This window comes from Amblyomma maculatum, chromosome 1 (genome assembly GCF_055883805.1).
Source record: "Amblyomma maculatum isolate TAMU_Amacu chromosome 1, ASM5588380v1, whole genome shotgun sequence".
Lineage (NCBI taxonomy): Eukaryota > Metazoa > Arthropoda > Arachnida > Ixodida > Ixodidae > Amblyomma > Amblyomma maculatum.
The window spans coordinates 457,070,612-457,093,237 of record NC_139344.1 but is presented as its reverse complement, the minus strand read 5'-3'; the positions used below and the strand labels follow the sequence as shown (position 1 = coordinate 457,093,237).

Sequence of the window (22,626 nt, the reverse complement as noted above, 5' to 3'; positions counted from 1 at the left end):
GTAATCCACTGCCTCTGTCCATATGGTGACATCATCTGCGTAGATGGTGAAGCGGGCCGAAGTGTCTCGCTCGAGCGCTTCTGCTACGCGGGTCATGGCCAAGTTAAAAAGCAAAGGCCCGAGGATAGAGCCCTGGGGCACGCCCCTATCCAAGTAATAGGTTCTGGGGCTCCATCCCGAAGCTTTGCCATGAAGCCTAATAGGTCTACTTTGAAGGAAGCTGCATATCCAGTTGTATGCTTTTTGGCTGGGATATCTTTTTGCTAATTCTTGTAGGATTACCTGTTGGTTTACATTGTCGAATGCTTTGCGCATATCAACCGCGAGGATGTAATCTGGTGTCTGTTTGCGAGACCTGCGGTTGATTACCCTGCGGAGCAGCCAAAGGCAATCATGCGTGCCCATATTCGGACGGAATCCAGCCTGGGCTGGATGCAACCCAGGCTGTACGTATTCGATATAATGCTGTATTCTTGCGGCTATCATTCGCTCAATCAATTTGCAGATAGTGGATGTGAGAGCTATTGGCCGTAGGTTCTCTGGTTTTGTGTGGTCCTTCCCTGATTTCGGTATGGGATATATCAATGATAGCTTTAGTGCATCTGGCACCACTCCTGATTCCCATGAATCGTTTATGATAGTTAAGAGCTGATCTTGGGCTTCGTCGCTAAGATTTCTGAGCTCCTGCCATGTTACTCCGTCGTGTCCTGGAGCCGATTTCGGTTTGCCGTGGACTAATGCTGCCAATAGTTCGCCAAATGTAAATGGTTTTTCAAGTTCCATCACTGTGTTGTCAATCGTGATCGCCGGCAATGGTGGCGTGGGTATCTCAGAAGCATGCGGGAAGAACGTGTGGATCACCTTTTCCTCGAGTGCAGCTGGGTTCTCGCGCAGGAACAGCTCTGCCAGTGGTGGTGTGCTTTTCTTTTTCCCCAGCAGGCTTCGTAGAATTCCCCACAGCTTTTTAAGGCCGGGTTTGCGTCCGAGCGTCGCACAAGTGCTGTGCCATGAATCTGTTTCGAGCTGTTGTTGGTACTTCTTGATGAGTCGATATTGGCGCTTAAGGCTCATGAGATCCCTGTGGCGCTTTCCTTTATATCTGTATTGTTGCGTAAGGATATTGACCTTTCGCCACAAGTTGGCAAGGTGCCTATCCATGTGTGTGGTAGTGTCGTCACATATTATTGTGTCTCGGGACCATGGCCGTGCTTCCGCAACCATGGCACTGAATTGCGCGAAGTCCATGAAGTTGCCGCCAGTGGCTGTCCGAAACTTTTCCCAGTCGATGGTAACCGTTTGCCTTTTTTCACGAATCTTTTTTCGGTTAAGGGTGATCAAAATTGGTAAGTGGTCGCTTCCCCATGTTGTCTGTTCGACTTCCCATTGCCTGATGAATCCTGGTGTGGCCAACGTCAGGTCTGGTGTCGTATCTCGTTGTCGGGCGTGTAGTCCTATGCGCGTTGGTGTGTCCGGGGTGTTGTATATGTACAGACCAGCCATTTCTACAGTGTCGTGCAGCATGCGTCCCCTTGGGTCAGCTGTGGCGTAGCCCCAAGTCGGGTGCTTAGCATTGAAGTCTCCTCCCACCAGGATGGGGAGGCTTCCTGACAGGGCCAGGACTTTGGCGAGCCACCCGTATGAGTCGGTATTATGACTGCCAGTCAGAGGCCTATAATACACGGAGACTGCCACCATGGGCCGCTGCCCAGGAGGACACATTTTAACAGCGATTACTTCTCTGAACTCTAACAAAACAAACATTTAATTCAACATCATATAGGAACGGGCAGGGAAGCAGGCCCGGAGAGAAAATAGACGCGCTCACAAAGCTGGTGTCCGGCGTCGTCTATACATATCTTTGTAGTCTCTCTGAAGTGTCTCTCTCGCAGCGGAATCACCCGCTGAGAGATTGATTGATTTATCGGAAGGGAAAGGTGTGGTAACTGTCTCACTTGTTATCTGTGGACACCCCAACCGCGCCGTATGGGAAGGGAGGAAGGTGGGAGTGAAAGTGGAAAGAGAGAAAGAGGAGCCGTAGTGGAGGGCTACGGGGTAATTTAGACCACCTGTGGATCTGTAACGTGCGCTGACATCGCACAGCACACGGACGCCTCTTCGTTTCGCCTCCATCGAAACGCAGCCGCCGAGGTCGGGTTCGAACCCGGGTGCTCCGCCACAGTAGTCGGGCGTCTTACCACTGCACCACCCCGGCGGAGCAGTTGTTGTTGTGGCTGTAGGAAGAAGGAAAAGAAAATGCACGGGCCTGCTACTTGCTCTGTATCTGAGCCACCTCCGCTGCCTCGTGCAGACAAGAGAAAAACTGATTGATTGATTTATAGGAAGGTAAAGGCGCGGTAACTGTCTCACTTGTTTTCTGTGGACACCGCAACCGCGCCGTAAGGGAAGGGAGGAAGGTGGGATGAAAGTGCAAAGAGAGAAAGAGGAGCCGTAGTGAAGGACTACGGAGTAATTTCGACCGCCTGGGGATCTTTAACGTGCGCCGACATCGCACAGCACACGGACGAGAAAATAGAGAAGAAAGAAAAGAAGAGAAAGACGCGCGCCGCAACAACAGCCGTCGTCCACCACCGAAGCGGTGGCGGGTGCAATGACGGCCTACAACAGATAAAAATTCGGTGACAAGCTAGACCCCCGCCGCAAGCGGCGGTGACCAACCTGTCCCAGCCCCATCAAGGGAGTCAGTAGTGAATCACCCGCTGCTTTTTATACGCTCGTCAGATCAGAGGGAAAGGGAGAGAATTCATGTCCGAGCAAGTAGTGATGACTCAGTCTCGGTGTCGCGACAGAAATCTCCTCCACCTCCTGCAGACGGGCGAGGGTGACGCTCTCTACCTCGAGCGCCGGGCTTGGCAAGCGTTTGCACACACACGCAAGCACACACGTTCGACACGTGTGGCTTCGACACACCGGGGCACGTTCGCGGGATGAAGCGTGGGCGGCTGATTTCACGGCGCTGAAATGGCCGAAATGCTCGCTGCTTTGACTGATGCTACGTTACAGCTGCGCCGGTTGTCGCACATGGTGGTGACGAATCGTAACAGGGTCCGTAACACTGTAACGGGGCTCGTGGAAGCTCATCTCATCTCTCAGTACGAGCGCCTCACCCACACTCCCACGTGACGTCACATACTAGACAAAATGGGAATAGGAATCAGACAGAGGCCCACAGACGAAAACATCTATCCCACCCAACATAAGGGAACACATACTGGTACTACCTTTACCTCGAAACATGCACCCAGACTACAACAAAGAACGCAGAGAACACAGAGCAAAACCATCGCTAAAAGAATGAAATGCAAAGCAGTCGATGAAGTTGCTTATGTGGACGCATCATGCGGACGACACGGAGCAGCTGTCTCGGCAGTAGTAAATGGAGAAGGTGCACCTAAATTTGCGGCCTCAACACGCACCCATGACATCAGTACAGCTGAAGAGGTCGAAATAGCGCTCGCATGCACTGGTACACAGGCCAAAACTATAATCAGCGACAGCAAAACGGCTGTCTGGAATTTTGCAAAAGGACGGATCTCAGAGGAGGCCAAAAAGATTCTGTTCACAAATCCCATTACTAGAACCATATCCATCATATGGATACCAGCACACGAGTCTGTCCCTGGCAACGAAGCTGCGCACCTGCTGGCCCGAGATCTCTACCACCGGGCTGCGGTAGAACAGCCCGAATGCAAGGGAATCAAAGATTGCGCTATCACATACAATGAGATCACAGAATCTCACAAATTAGATCGAAAAGTATACCCTCCCCCAGATCGGTCTCTCACTAACAATGAAGCACGCATCTGGAGGCGATTACAAGCCGATAACTACATCTGCCCTGTCTGGGTTTTCTTAACACAGACCGGGGAGGAAGAAGATTCTAAATGTAAAAATTGCGGACAAAAAGGCACGCTAGATCATATAATATGGCAATGTGCCGATTCCCCAGGCGCCCGCATTAACATTGATAGTAGAGAAACCTGGGAGGTTTGGCTGCGGAGCGACCCGCACGCGACCCGCCTGGCGGCTGAGGCCGTGAAGAGTGCTTGTAACCTCACCTGACCTCAGCCTGCGGGGCCCTCCTGACGCGCTCCCCGGCCTGCGTGCCGGGGGCGGGAGATGAGGGGCTCCTTTTCGGTGGAAATAAAGTTTTCATTCATTCATTCATTCGAAGCGACCGTCGCTGACAAGGCCACGTTTACACCACGCATCCACTGGACGGCCGTTGGTTGCGTTCTCCATCCCTGTCAGATCATCTGAAGAGGCCGAGAAGGCGGCCATAGCCTTGACGATGGCCTACACCTCTGCCGAGACCATCTTCAGTGATTCCATCTCTGCTATTCGTAACTTCGCCAAAGGCCGGGTCACCCCTGTTGCCCTATCCCTCTTCACTGCACCAATTTCCATATCCGGCAGATCCAATTGATCTGGGCCCCAGCGCACTCACCCCATCCAGGGAACGAGGTAGCTCACAATTATGCCCGGGGATTCGTCAACCGGGTAGTGGCGTCACCCGTTCAGCAGACGGCGAGAGACCGCATGGTTACGTTTTATGACATCACCATGCACTACCGCTTAGGTAGACCTATCTACCCGCACATAATTTCTTTGCGAAACCCCAAGAGGTTGCGTGGAGGCAACTCGAAACGAACACTTTCCCGAACCCTGCGATATATGCTCGCATATATTCTGGGGTCTACTCCTCACCCTGTATGCTATGCGGCCAAAACGCCACTCTCTCGCACATACTCTGGGCTTGCCTTCGGGACACCCCTCCCGCAAGTTTGCGGCTTTCGAATAAAGACCAGTGGGAGGCCGTGTTGCTCATCTTCGACTCAGGTACACAGATCGAGGTGGCGACAAGAGCCCTAGAAGTTGTCAAGCGCCATGAGCTCATAGCCACTTGATGGGGCTATAACTCAACATTTCACTACTTACTGTCGAAGAAAATAAGTTTATCCTCCTTCTCCTCTACTGCGGCTCCAAATTTCTCTTCCAAGTCCGAAGCAGTGTTCATGGTGGTGTGCCTCCTTATCACTCCAAGATGGCGTCCACCCTAAAGTCCAAGATTCGGAGCGATGCTAAACGGTTCATTGGGTTAATGCACGCAAAATTGCTAGTTGAATCGAGCTTTAAAATGTGCGACGTAGCAGACCGACGACCTCTAGTCATCGAAACTATAACAGAGGTGTAACTTTTGGCGGCCATGGCTTTAAAAATTTGGAGGACGCTTAAGCTTCGCCTTCAAGAGTGGAACGCGATAGCGTTATTGCACCTCGTCGAAAAAATTTACTAAACGCAAGGGTATTGGGGCATCCTCGCACCGGTACCCGCGCGGCCCGAAGGGGAGAAGCGGGTGAGCGAAGATAGTGATCTAAAGAAAGGAAAGACGCTTGATTCTACAACCTGTGAGGGTGCACGGCGAAACGTCAGGGGCGAGTGGCGCGCCACGTGTCGGGGCAGCGCCGCACATTGCGAGGAGGCGTTCTTCTGTGATTGCCGCAAGATGGCTCTGCATGTGCGCAGAGCGTAGAAGAAATGTAGCGGAAACGTACTTCGCTACTCGTGTAACTGCGACTTCTGTAAGTAACATGCTCATAATTACCGATATACACTGCAGTATAACGTTCTACGGCATGTTTCTAAGGCAACACCGCATTCACTAGAAGCGCTTTTGTACCGCTTTCAAGCATCGAACTCGTGGCTGAATGGTAGCGTCTCCGTCTCACACTCCGGAGACCCTGGTTCGATTCCCACCCAGCCCATCTTGGAACTTGCTCTTTATTTATGAAGTGCATGCCGGGATTTATCGCTCACTGGACGCCGACGACACCGGCTTTTCTGCGACACGAGCTCCTTAACGCTACCGCGTTAAAATGTTAAATTGGTTTACAGGAAATAAAGACGTATGTATCTGTCACACTTCTGGTGGACCCCTGAATCGCGCCATATGGGAAGGGTAGGGGTAGGAGGCAATGAAGAGAGAACGAGATGCGCCGTAGCGGAGGGCTCCGGAACGATTTTGGCCACCTGGGCGAGAAGCGCAGCGCCGCTTTTCGCGCCGCATCCGAGGTAAAATTCCCGGCGACTGTGACCTAGGCTCGACATTTTAAATTTAGGACGACGCTCAAGAAGAAGTTTGAGTGTAGAAGCTAGAGCTCCTTATGCACCGATTTTCACTCACAAATTTCTTTAAATAGTTTCGGTTGGTTTTTGGAGAACGGATGACACAGTATGTGTCTCACTTTTCGGTAGGCACCTGTATACGGCGCCGCAATACAGGCCTTCATGCAGACAACTCCTGATAATTTTCCTGCCGCAGCGGAACGTTTCTGAAAAAAAAAACCAAATTAATAGGCAGACTGGTTTACAGGAATAGGAAGGCGCAGTACCTGTCGCAGTTCTCAGGGAACGCCTGACCCATTACCAAAAAGGTCGAATGGGAAGGTGGAAGCGACAAAATTAAGGTACCGTAGTGGTGGGATGTTAAACAAATTGGACCATTTGTGAGAATTTAACGTACGTAAACCGACATCGAATAACTTACGGACGCCTTTGCGTTTTACATCCACCAAGACGGGGACACCGCGATCGGGTTCGAAACCGGGCACCCGGCCTCAGTAGCCGAGCGTGTTAACAACCGAGCCGTTGCGGATAGTTTTCCACAAAACCCGAGCTATACAGGCTTAGAATATTCTGGATAATTATACCAGAGTTGAAAGTGGGATATGGTGCATACGTGTGCTCAATTTGTAAATGAGTTTACAGGAAAGTTTCTTTTGTGGGTTATCTTGCGCGCAGGCACCCAGTTGTAATCATGAACCTCTAACTTTACGCCGCTAATGTTATATTGTATATCATAATTAGCACGCAGTCGTAAGCTACCCAGTTATGTGAAAGACTACCCTCAATCGATACCTTTAAATCCACGCTTTAACCAGGTATATGGACGTGCCTGCTTGGCCTAGTAGTAGTATGTCTTACATCTCGCTCACCAGTCCTGGAAGGCTCCATTTCCATGTCATCCTCCTACCTCAAATGAAAAATCCGAAATGGGAGTGCCTGGCATGTAACGTGGTTTTGTGACGACCAACCGATCAATCAGCACCTGGCCACGTCACCTGCCACATCCATGGCCATGAGTTTTCGCTCGCATCGCCTACAACGATGAGAATGCCGTATTTTCGGAAGAACGAATCCTTTAAAGCTATTGCGTTAAAATGTAAAAGGACCAGCTGTCCGCGGGAAGCACCGCCTATCACTAACTAATCCCGACCCTACCTCTTAGAGGGTGGTCCACAAACCCAAACCGCCCTTCACCAACTTCTCTTGAAAAGGTAAATTTATTTCGTTAAAAGGAAGTGCCCTACACCAAGCTGTGTAGCACCCCAGTATTTTGACAGTCATTATAAATGAGCGCACGCATAATTTTTATTTCATGATTGTGTGGCGGTCGCAATTTGGTGTTAAATTTTAAAGGCAGAGGCTAATAAAGAGGGTCTAAACTGCCATAAAAAGCGACACCAAGATTGGCGGGCCATGCGACCATCTACCTATCGGATGTCACATCAATAACGTAGTCTACAGGCTTGAAGCAATACTGAAACACTCTGCCTGGAGGTTTTAGAAGGCATTGCCTTGACCGCCGACCCCTCATACGTCAGGTGCCCCCCGACCTTCACCGTCCAGGAATGTTCCGTCACCTGTGCGAAGCGTGCTTAGAGCAAAAACTTCATCGGGGGCAAATTCAACTGCTTTGAGGAATTACATCATCGGTTGTCTCATCGTCTCGCTAATATTTTTCAGCCAAGCATATCTCGTTAAATAAAATGAAGGTAGGTTATATCGGCGGAAACATGCTAGCGGGGGTGCATCGCTCTGTACCTGGAAAGCGGCGTCCATGGACTTTTGTTTGAGGAAGAGCTGCCGGTTGAGGAAGATGGAGACGAAGCAGTCCTTTGGGTTTCGCGCCACGTAGATGTACTTTGCCCGCTCCGACCAAGGCATCAGTTGGACAGGCAGGTGCGACTTGATGGCATTGGGTCGCGGCATCCGGCGGACGGCTTCGGCGCCCACAAGTTCCAGGTGCGGAGTTGCCTTGGACCACTTGACGTAGTCGCCCGACGGATGACCCTGCGGAACCCAATTGTCCACAGGCGTGAATCACCTGAACTGCTGCGTAAGGCCGCAACTAACCTCCAATTAACTATACCAAACGGAACATTACGATATTAAATTATTATTCAGAGCAGAATATCCAGAGTAGGAGTAGTCTCTACAACAGGGACATTTGTCGGAAGGGTGTAAATGAACGAGATAAAAAGGCAAAGGTTAATCATAGGAAAGCAGGAAGTTGCGCAGGAAAAGCGGCTCAAAGGCGACAGGAAACCGACAACACAAGCGCACACCACCAACTGTGAAAACAGCAGAAGTTAGCTTCCGAAGAATTCAGAAAATAAGGATTGATGAAAAATGAGAAGAATAAAGACGAGAAGAATATAATTATGGAGGACGCACATTGCAGTGTTCTTTTTTGACTCATGAATTTATTAATGGCAAATTAAACGACTCGTTGCCAAATCATGTGAAACAGTGTTTCCGCACGTCCTAATCGGTTTAAACAGAATTAAACTCCAGCAAATGTTTTTGATCCCTGCTGCCACACCATGCTCTGTTCTGGAAACTGGGCTCCGGACACGGAGAACAAGAAAGTAATTTTCACCGCTAATGTTTTTATAACGTCCCCATGATTTGCCTCCTGGGGCACTCACGCTGTTACAGGGATCAAAACTCAAAATCTCAGCTACATATACTCCTTCCGAAGCCTGCCTGCAGTAACAATTGCTTTCGTGTCTGCTTTTTGCATTCGCATTTTCTTTTTCTTTTTCATTCCTTTGCACCATTCAGTGGATTGCAGCAGCACATTATCACGTTCTTGCGCAAGCTATCTCGTACACCACATGCTGATCAAATGACTATCTTCGAGCAGTGTTTTCGTCATGTAGAGCCGCACTGAGTTTTAACAACATAGCGCAAGCGTCGATCAAACTGCTAGTCAGAGCCCTGTAACGGCGATAGCATGGAACACGGTGAGGGGTCGCGCACGCCCTCTAAAAGAAAGCAGTTTCTGCTACGCTGTTCCGATAAGAGGACACACGCCCTGCCACAATATTTGTTCTCGAAAAGCCGAAGGGCAGTAGAGCAAATGCGCATTAATGTAACACTTAGACGTGATTCCCCTGTTTTCTTTTCCTGTTACGAAATGCCGCGCCGGCGAAGCAAAGTTAAGATAATAAAAGTGTAAAAGAAAGCAAATATACCAGCACGCGGAAAGCATTATTTACAATGAGACCCTTCTTATATTAGCTGCCCTCAAAGAGGAGCGAACATGATAGAAGAGGCACTAAGCAACGCACTTGTGCTCTACTGCCTACAGTTTTTTTTTTGTTTCGCAGACAGATATTGTGGTCGGGCGTGTGTCTTCGTGATCGGAATAGCGTAACAGACGACGCTCCACATTCGTGCGCATTCGCCAACTCTCGCCGTTATAAGGCGCTGAGTAGCAGTTCGGCAGGCACTCGAGCTATATTGTTAAACATCAGGGCGGCTGTACTGACCTCTGGATAACTAACAATATCACGCAAGCGTCAATACCTCGGGCCAGTGGCACCCAGTCGAAGCATGGCTAAAATCGGCAGAGGGAACTAGCACGCGCATAGGTCCTGCTGCTCGATATAGCATTGTCTATTTGGTTGCTCTGTTTCCTGATAAGCGATCCCCGCGAAGGAAGTGTTAATTGTCACCGATTCCTAATAGTATCGCTCTTGCATTCCAAGGCTGCATGTTTATGGCTCTGGATTGTAACGAACGCGTAACATTGCAAGCACTACGGCAGGCTGAAGTTGTGTTCATTGGTAGAGTTGAGAGCGTTTGGTTTAGCTATTATTCTTATTTACTCACTCCATCTCTACCTTATTCACTCCTATTTTCTGCACTCCTTTAAACTTTAGCAGCACCCTTTAAAGTGAAAACCTCTCTCGGCTCATCGGCTGCAAAGTTGTTCGCACTAATTGAGAATAAAGAAAAAAAATCTACACACCGGGAGTCTAACCACTAGCACTCCGATCCATACCTGAGAGCACTAACCACTGCACCATGCCGTGTTTTTTTCTTCTTTATTGCTTGACTTTGATATACAACATTTCGCAAAAAGAAGCCCAAGTCACAACATGAAGGCACATGGGTATAATGCATATCGCTAGTACATTATGATCAGCCAGTGTGCCTGGCTTCATGGCATTAGAACTCACGCAAGAACAAAAGAGGTCCTATCCTTGAGAGCTATTCGGAAGGTTCTGCAGCCGCTTTTCGTATGTGTATAAACCAGTGCCTACATTGTCAAAATAATTTCGAGCAGGTCTTGCATCCTTGTCACAGTTATAGCCGGCGATTCGGGAGCGCCATTACAGTGGAGACACATAAGCATAATAACAATAAATTGTACCACATGCTCATTATCCGTGCTTAAATATCGAATGCCGTGGGAGCCTAGTGGAAAATTCTTTATTTTTCGTTGCAATGCATTTCCTTTTAGCATCGCGCAGGGGTCGAGACCAACCAACGTTAGTTCTAGCGTGCGGATTTAAGTAGCGAGGACAATGACGATCCAGTTATTGATAATGATGATGGTAGTAGCGATGACAATGACGATGCATTTAAATTACAACGATGACAGCAGGAATGACAATGGCCATGCATTAAGTGAAAACAGTCTTGTAATGTGGCTTTCGCATTGCACTCTTAAGCAGACCTTAAGCGCAGCCTGCTAATTTTCGAAAAGGAGGATTAGATCGAGCAATATAATCTCATCGGCTTACCTGCCGGGTTTTCTTAGTAGGCAGAGCGCCGCTGCCCCGGAAAGGTTGGTGCAGGTTTCGAACCCTCATCAGGTCAAATTTTTCTTCTACTGTAAAGTTAATCCCGTAGCTTTGCTTTGTTGACGTATATGGCTCGACTAGGTGGACGAAAAAGAGTCTCACCATTATAATTGAATTTACATAATATATTGCGTCAATAATGGGCGTTATCTACAGTTAATTTTTCGTGAATAATGATCGTGCAAGTTGCTTCTTGACCATGCTAGGTCAATGAGCGCAAATGTGTTCTTTTTCGTCACCCGGCCACTTAATCTCCCGTGATTCTCCCGGTTGAGGTCGAATCCGGTGCAGCAGTCGGGCGTTTTAACCGCTGTGCCATCGTGGCGGTGTTTATGTTGATAATGAATGCCGAGCTAACCACAGCCGTTTTAAGGGGTTGAGCACTTCTCATGTTTGGCGATTTCTTTCGGTTGTTGTTGTTGTGGCTGTAGGAAGAAGGAAAAGAAAATGCACGGGCCTGCTACTGGCTCTGTAGCTGAGCCACCTCCGCTGCCTCGTGCGGACAGAAGAAAATTGACAAGGAAAAAAAAAGAGGGAGAGAAAGATGCGGGCCGCAACAGGCGTCGTCCATCACCAAAGCGGTGGCGGGTGCAATGACGGCCTACAACGAATTGCAAGCGGCGGTAACCTACCTATCCCAGCCCTATCAGTGCCAGGAACAGTCACCCTCCATTTGTCTGGGGCTCGAAATTTCTCTTCCAAATCCGAACATGGTGGTGGACCACCTTAGCAATCCAAGACGGCGTCCACCCTGAGGTCCGAGGTTCGGACTGGTGCTAAAAGGTTCGTTGGGTTAATGCACATAAAACGGCTAGTCCAGTCGAGTTTTAAAATGTGTGACGTAGCAGACCGACGACCTCTGGTCATTGATTCAAAATTGGACGAAGCGCTAACAACACATTCACATGAAAGAAGACATGGACAAGCGCTTGTCCGTGTCTTTTTTATGTGAATGTGTTGTTAGCGCTTAGTCAATTTTTGAAAAAATGCTGCACCAACTGGCCCAGCAAAAGTCCTTCTGGTCATTGAAACCGTAACGGAGGTGTAACTTTCGGCAGCCATGGCTATAAATTGTTAAATTGGTTTAGAAGAAAGAAAAGACGCATGTATCGGTCACACTTCTGGTGGACCCTTGAACCGCGCCGTAAGGGAAGGGAGGGGGTAGGAGGCAAAGAAGAAAGAGTGAGAGGCGCCGTAGTGGAGGACTCCGGATTAATTTCTGCCACGTGGGGATCTTTAACGTGCACTGATATCAATCATTGCACCCATCACCGCTTAGGTGGTGGACGTCGGTTGTTGCGGCGCGCGTCTTTCTCTCCCTCTTCTTTTTCGTTCCTTCGCCATTTTCTCTCTTCTGCCCGCATGAGGTAGCAGAGCGTCCGTGTGCTGTGTGATGTCAGCGCACGTTAAAGATCCCCAGGTGGTCGAAATTGCTCCGTAGCCCTCCACTACGGCTCCTCTTTCTCTTTCCACTGTCACTCCCACCTTCGTCCCTTTCCTTACGGCGTGGTTAAAGTGTCCACAGAAAACAAGTGAGACAGTTACCGTGCCTTTCCCTTCCTATAAAGCAATCAGGTAGCTCAGCTACAGAGCCAGTAGCAGGTCCGTGCATTTTCTTTTCCTTTACAGCCACAACGATAACACAGCACACGGATGGGGGAGATGGTGAAGGGTGGCTGTTCCTGATCCTACGGGGCTGGCTGGGACTGGTAGATCAACGCCGCTTGTGCCGGGGCTAGCCTGCCACTGAATGTTCGTATGCTGTAGGCCGTCATTGCAACCGCCACCGCTTAGGTAGTGGATGACTTCAGCACAGTCGACCAGTCTCCTTTGTGAAGCTGGTTCTGAGCTGGAGACCGCGATCTCCCAAGCCCCGTTGTCCGTAAGGACCCATTCGGCCGGTGGTTGAATATCCGGGAATCTGAAAATATGTTTTCGAATGTAGCTCTCAGGGCCTCGCAGAGGGAACATTCGGATTGATCAGTAGAGGGGGAGAAGAGCGCCAGCAGTGCTGGGGAGGAAAAGGTGCGGGCTTGAAGGTGTCTTCATGGTATTTGTTGCGGTTTAGTTAAGGAGGGGGGGGGGGAGGGTAGTAAAATCTTTTAGACTGGCAGTGTAGTGTAATGTCGTTGCATGTGATCAGCCGATCTCTGGTGCTGCCTAGGTCCTCGGTATCTGTTGCGCGGTCGACGTATGCTCGAGCAGCCGAATCGGCCGCTTCGTTACCGGGGTTGCCCGAATGGACTGGTACCCAGACAGGTTGTATGGGCCATGGTGTTTGAACGTTGGTAGTTAAGACTTTGTGGGAGGCAGCATGTAGCTGGCCTCGGGAGAAATTTTGTATGGCAGTTTTAGAATCGTTGAGGATAAGGGTGGCAGTGGAACAGACTATCGTGATGGCTATAGCGGATTCTTCCGCTTCTACAGACATTCGGGCAATGATAGAGGCTGATGTGGGTGTTCGAAGCGGCTGGATACCGCGCATATCGCATAAGCTGAGCGGTGTGGATATTCTGCGGCGTTCACGTAAGCCGTGTCAGATTCGTTCGCATGTGCTCTGTGTGGGGCACGTTCTCTCGCTTTCCGTCTGGCCTGGTTATGATGGGGATTCATGTTTTTAGGAAGTGGTTGGACAGTGAGGTGATCGCGGACTGTCTTTGGAACTGAATAAGTTTCTACTGGAGGGGCACTTAACGGCCTAAGTTGGAGATAAGAATGTGGCGACCAGTTGGGGTAGTGGAGAGCCTTCCTAGTTGGGTGATGCGGTGGGCTTCCACCCGATCGCTGAGGGTGTTGTAAATCCCATGCCTAACGATAGGTTGGGGGGCCTTTAGTTAAGCCGAGGGCTGCTTTAACTGCCTGTCTGATGAGAACATCCACCTTGTCCGTCTCTGTTTTTGTTAGATATAAATACGGAAGCGATTAAATAATGCGGCTTATAATAAATGCCTGTACTAAGCGTCTCAGGTCATGCTCGCGCATTCCACGGTTCTTGTTGGCTATACGTTTGATCAGGCGGATGATCTGATGTGTTGTGTTAGTGAGTCTGGAGAGTATATCCGTGTTAAAGCCGTTATCTTGTATGAACATACCTAGCATTCGAAGTTTGTGAACTCGTGGTACTGGCTAACCACCTATGGTGATGAGCATAGGGGGGGGGGGGTGTTTCCGCGGGCTTGGGTGGAGCATCAGGAGCTCGGATTTGGTGGAGGTGATTGATTGAATGTCCTTTATTGAATGGGAAGGCTCATGGCCATGGATGGGGATAAAGGGGAGTAGACATAATCTTCATTGTTTATTTAGGTCGTCACTCGAATCACATTGCTCTAACCAGGCCACTAAGCGAGCCATACTTGGCAAATATCATCTGTGTGTTTGCATCAGTTTCTAGAAGGGAACGGTAGTTCAGGCGGTAGGGTTCGATCTCGGGGCGTCCAGTAGAAAAAGCAGGGCATTCCCAAAGTAAATGAGATATGCCGCCGCAGGTTAGAGTCGTACAGTGGGGGCACGTAATCATTTTCTCTTTATACTGACGCCAGCGGGCCATAATATGTGGCGTGTAAGCCGCATGGGCGATGAGCTTATTCAAAAAGACTTCTTGACTTCGGGTGAGGTGGGTTCTTCTCGTAAAAGGTGGGTCTGGTGTGGCCACCTGCATGCGATGCTGACTGAGGCTACGAAGACTGGTCCGAGTATAGTGCATAAGGGCAAGAGAAGGGGTGAGTTGCCCGCCCAAGGTCGAATAAGGATGAAGCAAGGGGGGTGGGGAAGTAAATGTGGACATCCCACCTGCCAAGGCAGCCGCGGCGTGTGCCGCCGCATTGCCCCCTGATTCGTCCGAGTGACCTGGGGTCCAGTGAATAGCGACAGTTCTGGTCGCGAGTTGGTGGCGTTTAAGGAGGCGCTGTATAGCCGTAGCTGTTGCATCTTGTGAACCCGGAGTAGCGATTTCCTTGTAAGCTTCAAAGGAATCAGTAAGAATACGTAGTGACCCAGTTCCGGTGCAAGGCACTCCTGACAAGGCTCCCCAAATTGGTGGAGGAACATGCAATGCCTATTGAAGCTGCGCATATTGACACCATGTCCGCCCCCGCCTGAGGAGTTTCCTCCATGCTACCTATATTCCCAGTGGTGGTTCACAGGGTGATATCATCTGCATACAGAGAATGGGAGAGTTTTGGGATCTGTGACAGCTTTTTAGCCATGGAGATGAGTGTGATGTTAAATAAAAAAGGGGAAAGGACTGATCCCTGCGGGGTACCTCTATTACCGAGGGTAAGAGTGGGGGATTTTAGGGGACCGAACCGAATTTCTGCTCTGCGATCCCAGAGAAATGCTGAAATGTAAGCATGTGTTCGGTTTCCTACATTCAGAGGGGATAATGCATCCAATATAGAATTGTCAAATATAGAATAGATATTGTCTAATGCCTTTAGCAAGTCTAGAGACATCAATGCTCTCCTGCGTTTGCAGTGTCGGGGATGGAGAATTTCTTCGGATATCTGTATTATGATATCTTGGGTGCATAGGCGGTTGCGGAAACCCAGCATTGTGTGAGGAGGTGGCTCAGCTACAGAACCAGTAGCAGGCCCGTGCAGTTTCTTTTCCTTATTCCTACAGCTACAGTAACAAAACAACATGCGTTCCGGCTCTATGAAAACGCGGCCACCGCGGTCGGGATCGAACACGGTACTCCGTCATACCGTTTCTGGCCCCCGGACAGCCAACTATTAGAGGGGGAGAGGGGGGGGGCTTGGTTCGCTTCCGCAGCAGAAATTATGGGCATGCCCTTACCCTCGGTATAGGTTCCTACGCAAGCACGCACGCACGCACGCACGCACGCACGCACGCACGCACGCACGCACGCACGCACGCACACACACACACACACACACACACACACACACACACACACACACACACACACACACACACACACACACACACACACACACACACACACACACACACACACACACACACACACACACACACACACACACACACACACACACACACACACACACACACACACACACACACACACACACACACACACACACACACACACACACACACACACACACACACACACACACACACATATATATATATATATATATATATATATCTGCCTCACAATATCTTCTGCCTCACAATATATATCTTCTGCCTCACAATATATATATAATTCATATAAAAAAATAAATTCATATAAATGTGAAGATATTAGAAATCTAGAACCTTCGCTACCTGAAGCCTGTATGGCCTTCATAATATCGTACTCTCGTAACTCTGAACTGAGCCGATTCAAAAGTGACGTTAAAGCGCTGCTACCTTCTATATGGCTTAAAACTTCGTTCTCCCTCTCCCGGCCCTCTCCGGGATGCGCGAGCTCCCCCGACATGAGGACTCTTCGAAGCCTACTCCAAAATATGAACTCGTGTTCAAGAGCAACAAGTTTTGCAAGACGCGTCGTCCACCCAGGCCGACTAGACGGAATGGGGATGCTGCGTGTGTATAGGCGGCGACCACGTCCGTACCTTGTTGAAGATGAGATGCACGATGTGCTGAACAAACGCGGCGCCGCACTTAGAGTAGGACACAACGAAGACATCATCGTCTCGCGGCTCGTACTCCATTGCAGACTCAACCAGGGAGCGTGTGAACTCGCGCGGCAACTTTAGACCGCGCACCCAGAAGGTGTCGTCGTCCCCTACGGTGACGGCTTCGGGGCTCCGCGGCGTGGCGCCGTCATCGCCGCCTTCCGTGACAGCTGCAGAGCCGGCCTTGCGAGCCATGGCACAAGCTGCCATCTGCGGCGTCAGAGACTGCGACCTCCGGTCCGAGTGCGGCATGGCCCGGCGGACAGAGCGCAGTCAGGGACGAAGGCCACCCTCGACGGTGAACCTGCGAAACATAGCGTCCATTCGCCACTTGAGCCCTGAACGCATTCCGGGCCCTGATGCCGGTCCTGATGAGGCGAGGAAGCGGATAAACAAATGTATCTGCCAGTGCCCAAGCGCAGAGGTACGGACATTAAACATGTTTTGAAGTAGATCTGCAAGAATTCGCACCCGCCTCTAGTATATGCACCACACCAGCAATTCTATTGCTCATTGCTTGAACCTGGCCACTATAAATCCGCTTTAAATGAGATTCACTGCGCACCACTCAGCTGTCTTGAAACAAATGGGTTAATGTCTGGCTTCGGTAAAGCACGACGCCAAAGGCAACGTCGCTTAGCCTCCTGGAAGGTTTATGCGCAGTTATCCTTATTCAGCATCATGCGTCAAGAATAAAAGTCTATGATTTCTTTCACATGTTTTGTGAGAGCCATCGGCATGCTTCAAGAATCTGGAACCAGTGGAGTTAGACAGTCAGCCATGTATAGGGTGAATTCAAGCTGGAATTAGGGACAGCTGCAAGGTAAATATACAATTTACAGAATTGTGCTCGTACCGAGGATTACTTACATGGACACCGGCCCACTGCTCCAATGCGAGCATTCAATAAGGACCGTTTTAATACGAAACCAATTCTCGCTTCATAACTAGCGTGCACAGGATATGTCACCCTCACTTGTGGGACACGATGTGTCATCATAAGTCAGAAAAATTAAGAAACATTTAATCGTTTCGACGTCATACACGACTCGAACTACCCATTCCATTGTTCAGCTGAGCGCGCTGACCACCACTCGGAGGCGCCGACTTTCTGAGAATGAGTCCATAATTCTCCCAGTTTAGTGAGGAGATGCCGAAGGGGCTTTGAGGAAAAGGACAACTGCGGCACTGGGATCAGGAGGGACATGTCAACGGCGGCCGTGCGGTCGTCCGAAATGTGTGTCACCGATGGACTCAGAAGTAATTAAATAAATAAAATAAAAACATCTAAAAGACAACAAATAATCGAAAATAAAATGAAAATAAAATAAGAATAAATAAAAATAAGAATAAACAAAAGACAAATAACAGAAAAAAACATTGTATGGAAAGTTGTACAGGTCGAAAAGTAATTAAATGCAGAACGAGCTCGTAGCGGAAGTAGGCACGGAAAACTAAATGCGTTCGCATTTCCCCCGTGAGGAGACCAAAGTGCACCCCTGTGCATTTTCTTTTTTCGTTACAGCGACGTTTTCTCCCCAAACAACTTGAGGTTAAGGCGAGAAGCGTCATCGAAGAATATCATGGGAAGAATACAGTCAGCAGTGTAATTATGCCACTTCCTTGATTTGAATTCTTACATGATCCTGCTGTACACTGGAGGATTATTTTACCACATTGGACATCTGCCGTCTCTCCATCTTGGCATCGCAGCCCTGAATAAAAATTTTTCTGTTGTTTTATGGAGTCGGAAGGATCAATTGCAATTAGGAAAATGCAACAAATATCCGACTGCATCCAACAAACCTCGCTTCTTAAAGGGTAGACAAGCGAAGACAAATGGCTGTGGCTCAACTGAGTGCCTGTTCGCTAGGCTGATGTGGATATGAAGAGATATTTTCCAATGGTTTAGTGCGAAAGCACCCACATGGACGCTAGAGTCGCGTAATGATCTAGGATCGTGCGTTCCTTACTCCTGATTGGCCCGCCAGATCGTGAAGTCCCAATCCTCGTGCCCTTTCGCGGGTAATTAAAACAGAGCTTTCGAGCGGCATCATCGATCTAACCAGGCTAGACATCGGATAATGTTTTAGCGGACCCATGTTCCATATTACTGAGGGCGGTAGTTCAATGTCCTGGACACATTCTGGATGCATATGTGACATCCAGCTATAACAGCTAGGCCTGGACGCGATTACGCATTGCCTTTCCAGTGCGGCTTCAGCAGCTGCTTCTGCACCCCAGAAGAGCTCTTTTAATGGGGCGGGCGGTTTAGACAAGCGTGTCGCCCTCTGTAGAGCGGACCTTTTACTGCGGGTTGTGGGCAACAAACATGGAATGTTGTAAGGTGAAAGGCATAAATCGCTGTTTCAAGATCGCATCGTGAGATACAGAAAATAAGTGATTTACAAAAATTTAGGGAAGGCTTAATGTTCCCCTTAAAAGTAGACACAAAACGCATGTATAGCAACACGTTTTCACTGTGCAAATTAAAAAAAATTCTGTGTAAGTTATTGCATTAAATTTTTTTTATTGCTTTAAACATCTTAAAATAAAGTATATATAAAGTATTCCTCTTAAAATAAAGTATAGGCAAAACTCATGCTACACCTGAACTAGACTGAACTATCAGTAAAAGACGAACACAAATCTCTGAGCCCAAAATTCGATAAAAGACTCATTTTTCTGCTTCATATAAATGCGATGAAAAAGAAACGTTCCAGATCAAGTACTATCTTTAAAGTCAAATCACGTAAACACTGGGGTTCCGATGGAGCATGCCTTCTACACATTTATCGCTCTTTTGTGCGCTCATCCTTGGACTAGTGTTGCATTGTATACGGATCAGCAAGGCCGTAATACGTAAAATAACTGGACCCAGTACAGAACTTAGGTTTGCATCTTTCAACAGGTGCGTACAGAATATCACCTATAAACAGTCCATACGTAGAAACCATGAACCTCCTCTTGCAGACAAAATAACTATGCTCACATGCTCGTGCATTCTGAAGACCCATTCGCTCCTCAGACATATCTGTTACCAACGAAATGTCCATCTTTAACGCCGTTCATCAACAAACCTCATGCAATAAGGCCACTTCTGCGCTTCGAAGAGAAATGCCAAGAATTAGCCAGAATGATAACTTCGCTTAAGAGTGGTCGGGAACCCGATCCGCTCCCATCTTGGTACTGCCTTCCCATAGTATGTGATTTCACACTAGTACAATTTCAGAAGAAATAAAAAAAACCCCGTAACCTATAGTAGAATAACATTTAGCACTAAGCGAAAAATACAGGGAATACGCATTTTATACCGATGGTTTAAAATCAACACGCTGCATAGGGAGAGCAGTGGTAAGAAAATAATTAGGAAAAAACAGTGCGACTGACTCAGACTACACCCCTTTCACTCCGTAGTCGTACGCGGTCTATACGGCTATAGAAAAAATAAATAAATAAATTAGAGCGCAAGGAACAGTATCATTGATTCTCTAAGCGTACTCACTTCATACAAGAAATTCAGTTCGAATTGGTGGCATTATACGCAGGATAAGAATAGCCACCCCAGACGGACACAACGCAAACATTTCCTGGGTACCGAACCATGTTTTAATAGATAGAAATAAAAAAAGCTAGTGCATGCGCTGTGCAACCCCAGCATCTATAGATTAAAAAAACTGAACTTTCCATCCAATGACACAATGATGTTAGTGCACTAAAGTGAGAAATAGCCGGCTGCCTAAATGAAACACTGAAGTAAATATTAAGTTTATCTAGTAAAAACTGCCATGATAGAATTAAAGCCATACTGGCAGCATGAAAATTTCATCGAAGTAATTTTATGTCACCTTGGTATTCGATATACGCACCTCACATACAGTTTTAACGCGGGAACGTTAAACGTCCCGTTCAGCGAAAATCCGGCGTCGGCGGCCATTCGTCGGCGTTGGCGTTGTGAGCGAAAAATCACAAGCATGGCGCAGCCAGCTGACTGGTTGGACGTATGGTTGCCTGACATTACGTTTCTCAGGAGCTGTCAACTCGGGTCTCTCCTTTCACGTGGGAGGTTGATAGCAGAATCAGCCTACCAGGGCCGTTGCATTGACTGTACCTCATGCAGGCACTTCCACACAGCTCGGTTAAAGCGGGTCTTTACATGTGCGCTGGTAGCCTACGATATCGCGCCATACCCTTGAAGGCGAATCTTAATTGGGAATCATAATTTTTATTCTTGCAAAATAAGACACACCAAAATGTAATCTGTGTGGTGAGGCACTCCTTGCCATTCACATTTCATGTTCGTGCATAATTTTAGTCAAACTGCGAAAAAAAAAAGCCACTTTCCTTTGTTGTACTCCGAATGCCCATCATTTCACCCTCGTTTATTATGAGAAAATGCACTCGTGGAAACGTCTTGTGTGTTTACAGATTAAAAAAAAAAAGCTAATATGCTTAGCATGCTATGAGATGGTACAGCTTACTTTAAACATTTCTTACAAAGCTAAGGATTTCTACCCCGCGATTGACGCATATGATAGCCTTAGTTACTTGTGCGCCATAAAAAACAACACAACACACATCCAATACAAACGTCACTACGCCATACACACCATAACGCGTCCACCAAGCACCCCTCTACTAAAAAGCCCTTCGTTGTCTATGCGTTGCATGCCCGTCTGGCATCCAGAGGACCTAGGTTCCATTCCCAGTGGAACAAATCAATTTCATTGAACATATTTCATGGCTTTATTTTTAATGTGGGGTGTTTGAGATTTCCGTACGGGATCATGTGGGTGTTAAGGCAAAGCCCTGTAGACCAATAAGAATTTTTCCGCACGAATATTTCCGACACGCTGGTGTCGATAACTATTACTACTACGACGCTGACGGTCGACTGAACGAGATGTATACGCATCGCGTAAAATAAGCCTTGTCCACAATGACTTGAACTACCATCCTTCCGACACCCAGCCAAGTGCGCTAACCGCTGCTCTACGACAACTCCCTGAGAACGTATCGCCTTGTCTAGCGAAGGGCGCCGGAGGAAAATATCAATAGCGTCAGTATGCACGCTCGCCCGCTTTGTATACGTCGCCGCCTTCGCTCAGAGTTTTATTCCACATCGATATGACTGGCGATACACCAGGCTTCAGTCTCGGGCGGGGAAGACCGAGACAGTACACCACATTGCCATTCCTGAGAAACCATGAAGAAGTGTACTCGAATGTTTGACCAGGTTAGGATTTTGTATCACCACAAAGAACAGTTGAGAGAGAGATAGTTGAGGCATATTTTATTTCAAGGGACAATAAGTGTGTCAGCAATACTTCTCTTGATCTTTCAAGCAAAGAGATTTCTTTTTTGAGTGACTCTTTGTGTAGCAGGTGAACCAAATGGGTTGTTTCACGTGATTGCTTCGTTTTCGTCATATTTGTTTTTATCTGGGCCTTGGAGTAAAGGCTTAGGCTGAGTTGTGAGTAAGCGCTTGCACTGTAGCATTCTTTTATCTTGTCCTGTGTTTTCCCGTTCGCGCTGTTTAAATTATGAATCCTTCAAACGAGGTTGTAAGAAATGGCGCTTTTGATGCATCTTTTTGAAAACATGGTACACACAGTTAGTGAAGTTTGTCTTCCAAATTCCAGTCTGGGGTTAGCGACGATTAATTTTCCACTGCGGTGTGTTCAAGAAGTGAAATGAGGACGGAGACCGCGTATGTACCCTGCGTACTCTGTGTGTGACACTTTTCGTTTCTGAGAGCTAGCCTCGTCGGCGCCCGGCGAGGCGATGACACGAGTGTCTCATCCATCAGTGTTTTGCGAACGCGTGAAGGTAACGGAAAAGCCCGCTATCCCATGCGGCAAAGTGAGGGAGTGAGGCCAAAGAGTCGGCGAGCTTGCAACGCGTCGCAGTGAAGTTTTCTTTTTTGTCTTGCCCAGAGATCCGAATTTGCGAACTATGGTGTGAATTTCTTGCGCTCGCACTTATAATAAAATGCGTTGTCTTGTCATTCAGTTACTCTAATTTAGCGATTGTGTAGTTGAGCATGGTGGAGTGCGATATAGTTG

At 48.3% G+C, this 22,626-nt stretch overlaps 2 protein-coding genes across 3 annotated transcripts in view; both read right to left on the bottom strand.

The window, feature by feature from the left end:
* LOC146209732 (sulfotransferase 1C2-like) overlaps positions 1-8,039 on the bottom strand; it is a 346,269-nt gene extending 338,230 nt beyond the window's left edge. Inside the window, exon 1 of the mRNA XM_084603309.1 lies at positions 7,903-8,039. The gene's annotated coding sequence lies outside the window, so the exon portion shown is untranslated. The remainder of the gene's footprint in view (positions 1-7,902) is intronic.
* Positions 1-22,626, bottom strand: part of LOC146209731 (sulfotransferase 1C2-like) — a 123,537-nt gene that overhangs the window by 15,680 nt on the left and 85,231 nt on the right. For both annotated transcript variants that reach the window (XM_084603328.1, XM_084603323.1), the window contains exons 2-3: positions 16,499-16,865; positions 7,903-8,151 (exon numbers count right to left, since the gene is read on the bottom strand). In XM_084603328.1, coding sequence (XP_084459454.1) covers positions 7,903-8,151; positions 16,499-16,813 — 564 coding nt within the window. In that variant the 5' untranslated portion in view covers positions 16,814-16,865. The remainder of the gene's footprint in view (positions 1-7,902; positions 8,152-16,498; positions 16,866-22,626) is intronic.